General features: G+C 43.7%; 1 protein-coding gene across 3 annotated transcripts; it reads right to left on the reverse strand.

The window, feature by feature from the left end:
* Positions 1-213: 213 nt before the first annotated feature.
* CDK5RAP3 (CDK5 regulatory subunit associated protein 3) lies at positions 214-12235 on the reverse strand. 3 transcript variants are annotated; one of them, XM_074261279.1, is made up of 14 exons: positions 11635-12235; positions 11294-11339; positions 10060-10191; positions 8790-8890; positions 7340-7388; positions 5440-5618; positions 5069-5205; positions 4228-4372; positions 3703-3813; positions 3032-3113; positions 2253-2341; positions 1263-1468; positions 671-842; positions 214-541 (listed from the first exon to the last, which is right to left on the reverse strand). In XM_074261279.1, exons 1-14 carry the CDS (start codon positions 11638-11640, stop codon positions 476-478), a joined length of 1521 nt encoding a protein of 506 aa, XP_074117380.1. In that variant the 5' UTR covers positions 11641-12235; the 3' UTR covers positions 214-475. The 3 variants fall into 3 exon arrangements, with proteins under 3 accessions (XP_074117380.1, XP_074117381.1, XP_074117382.1); XM_074261280.1 differs by having other exon boundaries at positions 8790-8914; positions 10022-10191; positions 11635-11665; XM_074261281.1 differs by lacking the exon at positions 11635-12235 and having other exon boundaries at positions 4228-4392; positions 5018-5205.
* Between the last annotated feature and the right edge of the window lie 1374 nt (positions 12236-13609).

Consider the following 13609-nt stretch of genomic DNA (forward strand, 5'->3'; position numbering starts at 1 on the left):
GCTCTCACCCAAGCCTTCTCTCCCCTCCCTGACCTATGTGCAGATGAGTGCCTGGGGACCTCCCAAGTGCCACTACGGAGCAGGAAAAATCCTTAACCCCTATTCCCAAAGAAGCAGAGAGCTGCCTGGAGGGCTGGAGGAACATGGGTGAGCACAGCCCAAACTCCAGTACTACAGAAGCCAGTGTGTGAGAAAGCAAAGCAAGATGCAAAGCTTTTTTTTTTTTTTTTTTTATTAAGCCCCACAATTACTGGCTAATCAGACAACAAAGCCAATCACAGTAACTTCTCACAGAATAAAGTGCCAAGGAGCAAGTTCTCTAAATCCTTCCTTCAGACCAACAGTTTAGTTTTTTGAGGTCTTCTTCCCTTTGTAGACTATTTCAATTAGACTGGCCTATGAATGTCCATCACATCTAACATGCCTCCATCTCAAAGATGGAGCAAGGAAGAAGGCAGGAAGAAGGCAGGAGATCTCACAGGAAGGTCCCCATCAAGTTCACAGGACGGCCGTTGTACCTTTTGGAAATGTCTGCTTCGATCTGCAAGACAGTAACACTGAGTGAAGCTCCTGGGGTATCACAGGAGGAGAAAGAAAGCAGAACTGAGCACTCTCCAGGGCCAGGCTATGCCCTGGCCTGATCAGGCTCGCCTCAATTTCCATTTCTTACCAATTTCTGCAGCTCTTTTGTTTTCTCTATCAGCAGGTCCAGTTTGGGCTCCAGAGATGCCTGCTCCTCAAGAGCCTCCTGCCTCTTCTGGACCATCAGCTCTTTCTTTAGGGCCAACAATTCAGACTGCTTTAGTTTCTGCCGGAGGAGATCGGTTACCCGATCCACATACCTGGAGAGGAAACCCAAGTCAAAGCATGAGGTCTAATTACCGATCATGGGGCTACAGCCTCACAATCTAACCATGCTTTCTGGGCAAAATCCAGCTATGATCAGTGTTCTGGCACCCAAGCTCAGACTCCAAAACCCTTCCTCTCCAAGAAGCAAGCCACCTCGCTCTGACCCTTGGGGAAACAATTCTACACATACAACTGGCAACTAGTAGGCCACCCCTGAGCCAACGGTGACCTTGAAAACACAAGGAGATAGTAAAGGAAATAAGAAAAAAGGAAGATGTATTAACAGGTCAAAAAAAGAACAGGAAGAACCACACTGGCTGCAGAGCTGCTGCTATGGATGTAGCATCCTCAGAGAAGCCTCATATATACACACTCTTACTCAAACCATCACATACTACAGGGGAAAGCCAGACCTTGGTGAGGCCAGGATCATAAACAGGTGTTGCATTCGAAGATTGGTGAGCTGGCCAATCAGATCCTGCAAAACTGACACCATGACAACCACTTTTGCTTTGGTCTGACCCTGCAGGATAGGTGGAGCCAGTTGGAACTGGCTCACTGATAGGATGTCTGCCTCCTCACTCATCTCCAACGCTCTCTGGGACAAGAAGATTTCTAACTGAGAAAAGAGAACAAAAAGGATCTGAACAGCTGTTTACAAAGTTCCATTAAGTTTCTGGCAATTGGGTGACTCTTTAAACCACTGGTGACCCTTGAGCTGATTCAAAATCAAGACTGGGAATGCTCTTTATTAGGTGCTGGGGGCAGGGAAGGGACTGACTACCTGGTCTGTGTGACTGAAAACTTAACTAGACTGAAATGGACTCTGGCCTTTCTCCCCACAATCTGTCACTGAAGCCATGTGCCTCACCCACTCCTAAATCTCCTCCCTTCCCTCCCTAGACTGTAAGAAAGGACAGGTCAAGTGAACAAAACTGAAATAACTCAAAGGGTTGAGCAAAAGAGCACCTGTGGGCAGATGATGCAAGGAGGCCATGTACCAAAAAACAAACCAACAAAAACCCTCTGACAATCCCTGACCTAAAAAAAGGAAGGAAACCTGAAGATCGTGGGCATCTGAATACTTTGCTTCACCACAATTAAAGACAAAGACTGGCAGAATATGGGACTGAGCTACCCCATCAACTTCTGGGCTAAGGAATGGGGTTCTATAGAGTTCCAACTCCTTGACTGTTAATACTTTTCCCACTGATTATTAGGAGACAGACATAAAACTGTTTTATCTTTACCATCTCACTGACACAAGTGCCAGGTAAATCTCAGGAAGTAATTCAGACTTCCATTTTATAAAAAGTTAAGAGTAAGGCCACTTATTTTACAATTATACTCCTGCCCTAGGAGCCCTTCTGCTCCTCTCCCCTAATTCTCCGAATTCCCGATACCTCCATGAGTTCATCAACAAACTGATTCCGGGTTTCGGGGTATTCAAGAAGAGTCAGAGCATCAGGACCCCTTGCAACACCTTCTGGAGCTGCCAGAAGAAAAATAAGACAATAAAGCAGAACATACAAGGAGATGTGATTGCCAGGGCAGGAAAGAAAGCCTTAGATGCATGAAGCCCTGAGCACTCCCAGGACTGGTGAGGACACAGCCTTTCTCCACCAAAGCAACAACGCTCCCCCAACCCATCCCCTGAACCAAAGGAGAAGGCACAACCCCACTTGAGTGGTCTCAGTCCTTGTGGGTGTGAGACCAGAGACCACCTGGCCGAGCCATGGAAAGTTACAGAAGCATATCTGGATTGAATATAAATTTTGGACTTAGCAACAAAGGGTCCAAGCTCCTCAATAACACAGGTAAGAGGCCAGACCAAGTTTCATACCACAGTGCCCTCTAGTGGCAGACTCTCATCACTACGCTGCCCTTCCAGGCCACATGATAGCCAGGGATTGACTTCACAGCCCCATGACTCCTGGAACAACTTGGCAAAGACCAGTTTTCAAGAGGACAGAGTTGGGTCCCAAAGGGGCCTTGGGAATGAGAAAGCCAAGTGGGCTTGGGCATAATTTCAAGCCCTTTTTCACAACCATCCCCTCTTTCCACATGAAGAATGCAAGAACACGACCAAACGTGCAGAGTCTCAGCCCCTGCTGTATATTTCTTTGCAGACCTAGAATTTGATCCCACACAAGCTGAACAGCATGGAATGAAGACCATTTACCCTGGGTTCCTGCTTCTAGGACTGTTATTTGTAGGGGGCCAGCATCTCCATCTCCCCAATTTATTCCTTCGTTACCAGTTTCCTGCAAGTAGACCAAAAAATCCCAGTAAAATGCCGGTTCAGGAAAATTTCTGCCACAGAATAAAGAGTTTACATACCAGGAAAAAGAAGAAAGGAACTAAGATGTCCCAAATACCTGACTAATTATCTTTAAAAATTCAACCAACTTGGTAAAGTTGGTACTCGAAGCCACGGCTAAAATGCCTCTGGATTTCTCCAACCTCCCATCCCAATGTTTTCACAAGTTATCTACTATCCCCTCTCCTTCCCTTCAAATTATCCCTGATAAAGGAGGAGAGGAAATTGTCCTAATTGACCTTTGTGACTTAACAACATTAGGAAGACTCTCTTCTCACTTGTTCACCCACGTTTCAGTATCCAACCCACAACTAGAACTACTTGCCCCTCCCAGGCCTGTATATTCAAACCTAATACAATATGTCCCGATTCCCAGACAACAGAAGAAAAGAATTAGAATTGATAGCATCATTTTTAAAGACTTGGCATGTTCTGGATTATATGATACCCTCAAGTATAAACATTTTTTAAAGTAGGGGTCTTATGATTTAAGTAAGGTATCACAGATATCGCCTCAAGCTCAGAAACCTAACCTTTGCATCAGACTCCAATGAGATTCCCCAATCAATTTCGTCTGTCTCAGCAGAGATGCCATAGCTAATTCCTTCCGAAGTTGACTCTATCGCAAAGTTGCCCCAGTCAATCTGGAAAATGGAGAGGAAATACAAAAGGAAGTGAGTGAGATGAGGCTTTTTTCCCATTGCTTTTTACTGGATTGCTGCTGAGAGACCTAAAACAGTTTAACTGTGTTGGTGTGACCTATGCTGTCAAACAGCATAGTATAAAGCTGGATAGCTGGGTCCAAAGCAGTCCTCCAGACTAGGTTCCTTATTAAGCTACTACCCCTCCAGTGTAGCTGCTCAATAGCCAGACCAGAAAACAGGGCTAATATAGCCTCTCTGATCTCTTCTCCCAAAACCCATCTCAAACTCCCCCACCACCACCCCCCGGTTCATTTGAGGAAACTAAAAATGGGCTGTATGGATTGAGCTACTGGTATAGGCAGGAGTAATGACTCGCTTTTGGGATGGGAGCCTTCATACCAAAGCCAAGCTTACCGCATCATCCGCCACCTGCTCAGGGGGCTCCTCCAGACATGGCCGCTCAATCACCGTGGGCTCTGTGCCCATCCTCCACTCGTACACGGTCGTGTTTCCCCGCTTCTGCACGTGTCTCAGCATTGGCACTACCTGCTCAGTGGGGCTTCAATGCACAAGTCATTACTTTCCCCCCCCTGCCCAGGTATGACCATTATGGATTCCTGAACTATACTATCTCATGAACCATCTCTCTTTAGTGGAAAGGGCTATACAGCTAGCTGTTTTCTTTGCTAAATATGGGGGATAGAAACAGAAAACCCAAGTGTTATGTGAAAAGAAGAGGTGACAACTAGGGAAAATGAATTCCTTCCTCCTGTTCCTCATACTATTTCCCTTTACAGGCTTTACTTTTCAGCCAAATCAGATTACTCAGTATATTCCGTACCTTTACTTGCACTTTTCCTTATTGCCTAGAATAATCTTCCTTCCTTCATTCCCTTCCCCTTGAAGAATATGTATTCATCTTTCAAAATCCAGCTAAAATACTACCTATTCCAAAAAACCTTTCCTGATTTCCAAAGTTGGCAATATTTTCCCCCTCATTACCCCAAATATGCACATACATTCCACATATTAATTTGTATCAGCTTTCTAATCTGACCACAGTGGCAAGTATGGCACATTCTATATACGTCATATTCCCCTACTAGCTCTTAGATCATGAAGGCCATCACTATATCTTATCTAATATACATATCTAAACCTTCTCTCTCTCAGAGATACACAGTACTTTGTAAACAGTAAGCACATAATAAGCATTTGTTGAAATGTAAGAAAGGAAAAAAGGTCCTCTATTTACCTCTCACACACAAACCCCACACAGGCCTGGTAAAGCTCGATAGCTTCCCACAATGACTCAACTCTGGCCCCAATCTCAGTCAACAAACTTGGCAAATCCTTCACCAATGCCAGCAACTCTCTTCGGACGCTGTCTCCCTGGAGATAAAGTAGGAGACATGAACTACTATGGGAATAGTGGAAAGTCTAAGCTTAATGGGAACCCAAGTCCAGCAAGATGGGTCAAAAACAGCATATAAAGTCGACTAGAGAGGAAATCTTTCTCAAATTGAGCCTGGGACTTGGAGAGTTGGAACAGTCTGTCATCCAGTATTCTTCACCAACTCTGGCTAAAGTGTGAGGTGGAAGGCCTCGGTGCCCACGGTCACTCACGGTGATGCCGTACTGTTTGCAAGAGTTGTAGAAACGCTCCTTCATCTCTGCAGCTCCCAGCTGGCACTCTTCCTCCTTGCGGCTGTACTCCTGCTGCAGTTGCTGGCACTTGGCTATCTGCTTCTTCAGGGAGGGTATCTCATAGCTGACATTTCGTACCAGGAGGCTGGAGATTTCCACTGGGGAGGGGCAAGGAGGCATGAAAACCAGGTCAGAGCTCAAACTAGGATTCCCCATGGAGTAAACAAGGCATCATTCTGGATGATGGAGAGAGGGAAAGGGCCCGCACTGCCCTCCACAGCTTAGCAGCTGGTGGGTGAAAGCATTCATACAATGTGCACACACATGCATGTGTGCCCAGAGAAGGGCTGTGGACAGAAGGGGCACTTCCTGAGCATAAGTTCAACCTCCTCCATGAATTCTGATTGTCCTTATAAATACAATCAGGTAATAAAGACAAAATTTCAATGCTGACAAGGATCTCGGAGCCTAGCTGGCCTAATCTTTAACTCAATAAGAACTCTTCTAAAACACACTAAATGGACATCCAGCCTTCAAAGCGCCAGTCTCCATTTTTAAATAGCTCTCCTTGTTAAAAATCTTTCTTTTTACATAAAGCCAAATTTGTCTCACTACAACTTCCTCCCAATGCTCACAATTCTATAGGCAGTCAGAACAAAATTTTAACTCCTTTCTCCACAATAGCCCTCCAGATTCTGTCACACATCCCCTAAGCTTTTCTTCTCCAAGTTAAATATCCCAAATGCTTTCAACCACTCTTCATAAGAAATGATCTTAAGGCCCTTCACCAAAGCTCCTCTGGTCAAATGTCACACGTTTTTAATATCTTTCTTAAAAGATAGATCCCAGGCTTGAAAACAATAATCTAATGAAGAAAACAACCCTTCTCAAGTCTTAAACACTCTGTCTCTCTTAACAAAGTCTAGGGCTAAATTAGCTTTAGGAGATCTCACACTGCTGATTTTTGTTCAGTCCACTAACCACCCCAGAACTTTCTCATATGACCTGCCATCAAGCCATGTTTTGTTCTATTTTGGCATCTGGGAAGATGATTTTGGAATTCAAGTAAAGACTTTATATTCATTCTTATTAAGGTTCATCTTATTAGATTCCATACAACATCCTAGATTAGCAAGAGTTTCTTAGACCCTTATGTGTTAGTTTCTGGTAGCTGTCTGTAAATCTGATATGTATCCCATCTGTCTTTATATTTTAAAATATTAAATAGGATAGGGCTAGGGCTAGATCATTAGAAATCTCTTTTCAGGTTGACAAAGAACAATTCTTTGAGTGTAGTCATTGCTCTTTGTAATTCTGCAAAATTCACTTATTTATTTATTATTATAGCTTTTTATTTACAAGAGCTATGCAAGGATAATTTTTCAGCATTGACTCTGGCAAAACCTTCTATTCCAACTTTTTCCCTCATTCCCCCCATCCCCTTCCCTAGACAGCAGGTAGACAAATACATGTTAAATATATTAAAGTATATGTTAAATACAATATATGTACACATATCCATACAGTTATTTGCAAAATTCACTTTTGATAATTTTGTGGTGGTTCTCATTTAAATCACTATAGTCATTATGCACTGTTTTCTTTTCATCATTCTTATAGCTCTGTTATGCTCCATTATATTGTTTATCTAAATCCACCTAATTGTACTATCTTGTCCAAAATTCTATCAAGTATTTCACTAAAATGCTATATCTATGGCATCTCCCTACCAAGACAGCAAGAACATTAAAAATTTTATAAGGTTTCTTCTGCCTCCAAATACCCACAGCTCAGGTTTCCAACTTAAGAATCCATGGAAGTTTTAGGGAACATTTGGGAGTCTACTTTCCTACAGGTAGCCTGGGTTGAGTCACCTTACCTAGGTAAGTGCTGTCCTTCTCATACAAAGACACAATTTCCTGCCAATCCTGAAATAAGAAGGGAAATGAAGAATGAGCTAGAACAATAAATGACAGTGTCACAAACTAGCCTCTGAGCCCCAGACGAGAATCGAGACCCCACATCAGACACTTAAATAATCTAACTTACTTCCATTGACTCAGAACAATGGCTGAATTGCCCAGTGTATTTTAAGAATATGATGTCAAGCAAGAAATCTCCAAAACAGAATAAGTCTAAAATATATGCAAAGTGAAAAGGAAGCCTCTAATGAAGAGAGGAGGTTCAGGAAATTTTTTTTTTAATTCATTTTTCCAAATTATCCCCTCCCTCCCTCCACTCCCTCACCCCGATGGCAGGTAATCCCATACATTTTACATGTGTTACAATATAACCTAGATACAATATATGTGTGTAAATACCATTTTCTTGTTGCACGTTAATTATTAGCTTTCAGGAAATATTTCTATGTAAATCTTAAAAGAGAAGATGATGTTAGTCTTCAAAGAGTGGGCACTGACTAAACAAAATAAATGTAATGGGATATTACTGAGCTATGAGAAATGATACATGTGATGACTACAGAGAAGCATGGAAAAAAAAACGATATACATATTGGCTACAGTAATATAAATAGAAAGGACCACAAAACAATCAGAAGTGAATTTTGCAAAATTACAAACAAACATAACTCCAAAGAAGAAATATAAGAATACTACTCCAGTTCCACTTTTACCAAGAGCTAGACAGTCCAGGGTATGGCACATTGAATATATTTTCAGACATTTTAAAGGTACTGATCAATTTTAGTTTTTGTTTTTTTTTTCCCTTTAAAAATATTTGTCATATGGGATGGCTCTCTTGGAGGGAGAGAGGGGATAGAGAAATACTGGGGAAATTTTTGGTGTCATTTAAAAAAAGATATCAAGAAAAATATATCTTTAAAAAATCTTCAAAGAATCATAAAATTTTAAAGCTAGAAGAGACCTTGGATATGATACGGTTTTCAGGCCCACAAATCACCTGAAGCACCTTAACAATAAATGGCATAAAGGCAACTGGTTGACACAGTGGACAGAATACTGGCCTTAAGTCAGGAGGACCTGAGTTCAAATCCAACCTCAGGTACTTAATGCTTATTAGCTGTATGACCTAAGCAAGTTACTTAATCCCAATTGCCTGGCAAAAACCAAACCAAACCATAATAAATGGCATAAGTGCAGAGCCCCATAAAGGAAGTATTATTGGCACTTGTATTTTACAGATGAGGAAACTGTGGAACAGAAAGGGTCAGTGTCCTGCAAATGGTCACATGGTATAGGAGATGGGGTCAAACCTACCTCTTTCCTGACTCTAATTCTAGAACATATTTCACTAGATTTCACTAACTCATTTGTTGGGATGTTCCCACCCCCTGAGTCCACAATTACCTTCATTCTCTGTGAAGAATATCTGCCAAAAATATTTTTTGTGGAGGCTTCAGTGCCTTTGAGGAGGTCCACAATTCTCAGACAATGGAAATAGTGAATATCTGAAAGTCATAAAAGAAAGAAAGCTGAGCAGTCTTTGTAAAGTCTACTCCCTACCTATTCCTGTGGATAAGGGTGATGAGTGAAAGGAATATGTTTCCATTTCCTTATCAGTCTGGGGAAACAAGAATCCCTTTTCCACTCCAAAAGAAGCTATTATGTGTTAAGGACCATACAAAGTGCAAAGCCTAGAAAGTGCTAAAGGGGACATTATCATTTAGGGGCAGGTCGGTTTGCAGAAAGCCCTCCCCAGGTGTGACCTTTACAGACACAGATGTTACTTGTGAATTGGGAATGAAATAAATCAGAGGGAAGAGGGAAGAGGAGAGAGGTCAGAAAATGCAACTGCCTCTCAGTCTCCTTGTATTGTTATCATCCCCTCACATGAAGGGATCTATTCTGCTGGCCAGAATTAAGATCCCCAGCAACCACTGGCAGGTGGCTCCCATAACAATTATGGATTAGGCTGAATTGCTAAGGGCATAGAAAATAACTCAAGTGAAATGTGCCAAACTTACTCCCTTAATCTTAAAAAAAAAAAACCCAAAACAAAAACCTGACTCCAGAAACTCTAAACCTTAAAAATATACTGATAACCTCTAATAAAGTGAAAAATCCCATAGATAATCAAAATATTTCTAGTAGCAACTTGTTAAAATCTGGTAATGAAGAACTAGACATAAAGTAGATCTTCATCAAATAGAGAATGGAAAACAAATCTTGGTATACAAATGTAATGGCAGAATTAGAAAAACAATACATACAATGATTACAACAATGTAAACTAGAAAGAACAACCAAAAAAACCCCAACCCCAATACTTTCCACCCAATGAAGAGATGGAAATGCATCTCTATCCCTTCTTTTTATACGTGGGTAATCTAGAGCAGTGGTCCTCAAACTTCTTAAATAGGGGCCCAGTTCACTGTCCCTCAGACACTCTGTCTCCGCCCCTCGGCCCACTTGCCATAACCCAGCGGCTGCATCTGGCCCGAGGGCCGTAGTACTTTATTGCTGTGATATGTTAGAATGAGGTGATTTTTCCCCCCCTTAATTAGGAACAGCTATCTAAGAATAAGGGAGAGATAGACATATCGGGAAATTAAGATGCTGTAAAAAAAAAAATAAATGACAACAAAATCCTCCAAACAAAACTGCCTGATGGACTCACAGGATCCGGAGAGCAGCTGCGCAATCTCCTCACTTTCTGGCATGTCTTGGATGGCTGAGTTTATCTTTTCTCTGATGGTCAGCACAAGGCTCTGCCATTTCAGGTTGCAGTGTCTCCTGTCCACCAGCCAGTCTGCACCAGAAACACCCAGCTAACAGAGTGCACCCGAAGCTACCCACAACCACACTAAATAAGCAAAAATTCCCCCAAAGGGACAGGGAGTTGCTATTTATTTTGCAGTGAGCAATAACTAACAGAGGAAGAAGATGGGGGCAAAGAAGTTAACAAAGTGGTGCAATGGGCGCTGAGAGCTTGCCTTCCTCTTCACTATGATCCTTCTAAGAGAACAGAATTAATACAGAGGCAAAAAGAACTCAAGTTGGTAGCGACAAGGAAGTGCTGTCCAGCAGGACAAGGACTGGACTTGAAGACAGACAATCCCTAGCTTCTCTACTTCAAAGTCCACTCGTTGACTATCTGGCACGCACCTTCCTGGGGCCTGTTTCTTGAGGGGAGCAGATCTGTAATTTCCCATTATCTGTGCCCTGGGCTAATGGACAGGGAGCAGTCTCCAAGTCAGGAAAAACCTGCATTCAAGCTGAGTCTCAAAGACTGGCTGCAGAGCTGGGGTTTGCTTTGCTCTATTATTCTACTAGGCTCGCAGGGGACCAGCTCAAGCCCAGTGCAATTAACATCCCTGAGCAATCCATGGTAAAAGTTACACAGGAAGCAAAACTAGCAACTAAAGATTTAAAAGGCAACCTAGTCTCGCTGTTGTTTTGCAGGTGGGGGAGTGAGACTCTAGAAGGTTAACAGTTTGCTTCCACTCAGGGGCAAGATTCAAAGTAAGGTTTTCTGAGTCCAGAGCCAGTGCAAGTCCAGAGAGCCTAAATTACAGAAATTAGCCTCTTCCCCCAAAGCGTCATGGTACAAGAAAGGAAGGCTTGTCTCGGGCCGGTTAATTCTCCCCTTGTTGATTAAGTCTCTGCAAGGTGTGCTTTCTGTGTCACCAGGACCAGGAGCTAACTCGGGAGGTACCGGTGCATCTCAAACGGGCCTTGGCTTCTCCACGGGCACTTGGCCAGTTAGTGACCCCCGGCTCGGGGGTGGGGTGGGGGGGGGCTGTCACCAGAAAAGGCAGCATCATCAGGACGTGGGAGGGGATCTTAAAATCTATCCACCCCCAGTCCCAGCCCCGTACTGCGCGATTCCCCACCCCAACCCCAACTCGTACCAAGAAGTTTGCTGGTCTGGATGTCAATGGGCACATGCTGGTGGTCCTGGCGGGAAACAAGGGAGAAAAAGCACGTGAGCGGAGGGGCGGGGCTCCCAAGGGACCCACTCACGCCCCGCCCCTTTCCTAGTGTCCCGCACCCATCACCCCGAGGATGGGGTGCTCGAAAGGCGGGGGGATGGACTAGCTCGAGGGGGCAGTCAAAGGCTAAGGCCACCTCAGTGCAAAGTTAGCAAGGTGGGGCAAGGGTAGAGCAAGGGTGGGGTATGCATGTGGAGCTAGTAAGTGAAGTGTTTTTCGTGGTTAGTCTCCCACCCTCTCGAGACCCTTTTCCCTCAGACCTGCATGTTTCTTCCCTTCCACTTCCGGTACTTCTAGGAAAGGCGGTCCTCCCTCCACCTCAGTGCATATACAGGGTTGGTTGTTTACCTAGTGTCGCTAAGGCTCACGTGTCCTTCCCGAAAAGCCACGTCGTCTCCTCCCGGCGACCAATCAGGACGCCCGGGGCATATGTCCCTCCCCCTCGCTCGCATCCTAATGGTTTGAGACGGAGGGGGAGCGAGAGAAGAGGAGGGAGAGCCAATGGGAGTTCGCGAAGAGAGTTCGTCCGGCGGAGGGCGGGCCGACCCGGTTAGGACGGAGGCTGCGGTTGGAGGGGTGCCCACCAGCAGGCCGCGTCCTAGAGCCTCGGGCTCGGGCACTTCCCCTCCCGGCTTCCCTACCGGCCTCGGCGGGAAGTGCTTAAATCCCGGTGACCTCGGATGTTCCGCCCTTCCGGGACCCGAGGCCTAAGGCCGGGAGCCAGAAGTCCCGCACTCTTATCTGCGGAATGGGCGGGCCGGCCACAGCCTCACAGCCTCTCCTGACTCCGTCGGAGGCCCGCCGAGCATAGAGCCCGGCGCTTGCGTGCTTCTCTCCCGAGAATGGCGGCTCCGTGCTCCTAGAGGCCCAGAGTGTCAGCGCTGGGAGGGGCCTTAATCACCGGGCCAGGCCCCGAGACACCGTCCGGGCCCTCCCCGAAACCTCCAAGTGCAGGGCTCACTCCCCCCGGGCAGCTGCCCTGATGTGCTGCGCGCGCCCCTTACTGGAAGGCTTTCTGAGCCCTCAGTGCTGACCGGTTTTTGAGAAATATATAGAGAAAATCAAGTTATAAACAGTACCAGAATTACAGAAAAAATTTATAGACAGTACCAGCATTATAGAAAAAAAAGGGGAGGGGCAGCTAGGTGGCGCAGTGGATAGAGCACCAGCCCTGAAATCAGGAGGGACCGGAGTTCAAATCCGACCTCAGACACTTAACACTTCCTAGCTGTGTGACCCTGGGCAAGTCACTTAATCCCTGCCTCAAAAAAAAAAAAAAAAAAAAAAGGGGGGGGGAGTTATAGACAGCACCAGAAATATAGAAATAAACATACCGGGAAAAAGTTATAAACAGTTCTAGGATTGTAAAGGGGGTGGGGAGGAGGAGGCAGTACCAGGGATATGGGGGAAAATACAAAAAGAAAAGTTATAAAGAGTTCCAGGGTTATAAGGGGAAAAAAACCCAAAAAACTTAGTATCAGAGATTTATGAAAAAACAAATAGAAAAAAAAAGTTATGGACATGAGCAGGAATATAGGATTATAAGAATTTATAAGGAATTATAAATTCCTTTTATTTTATAAAGGATTATAAGGAATATAGGAATATAAGAATTTCAGGGTTGGGGGGAATATATATACGTATATATATTTATATATATATATATATATATATATATATATATATATATATATATATATATATATATATATATATATATATATATATATATATATATATATATATATATATATATATATATATATATATATATATATATATATATATATATATATATATATATATATATATATATATGTTTATAAATATGTTATAGATAGGGGTTGTGAGAAAAAAGTTGCGACTTCCAAGTAAAAAACTTAAATAATTGAAGCCAGGGAGCTATCTTTCTCTGAGCAAGGACATCTCAATTTCTTCAGTCCATCCTCCTGGGGATGACCATCTTATTCTTGTCTTGCTGCATAGCACAGATTTCAGAGAATGGAGGGGAGAATCACAGAGTGCTCTAGAGCAACCATTGCACTTGTAGAGGACATGTTGGACCCTAACTCTGAGCCCCAAGCTAGTCCGAAAATTACTAACATCATTTTATAAAATCACTGATAGAAGCATGTTTAGACCCTTCCTGAGTGTCCCTTGAACCCAGGCAACCAGATGTTTTGACTATTTCTCTTTTCAATACATTCTGTGGCTACGCTATTATCTAAGAAGATA

This window comes from Sminthopsis crassicaudata, chromosome 4 (assembly GCF_048593235.1).
Source record: "Sminthopsis crassicaudata isolate SCR6 chromosome 4, ASM4859323v1, whole genome shotgun sequence".
In the NCBI taxonomy this organism is placed as follows: Eukaryota; Metazoa; Chordata; class Mammalia; order Dasyuromorphia; family Dasyuridae; genus Sminthopsis; species Sminthopsis crassicaudata.

Coding starts and splice junctions, on each gene's coding strand:
- CDK5RAP3 (XM_074261279.1), bottom strand. Junction 5,206..5,439: donor GCAAACAGTACGGCATCACC/GTGAGTGACCGT, acceptor CTTTATCTCCAG/GGAGACAGCGTCCGAAGAGA. Junction 3,814..4,227: donor AGCAGGTGGCGGATGATGCG/GTAAGCTTGGCT, acceptor TCCATTTTCCAG/ATTGACTGGGGCAACTTTGC.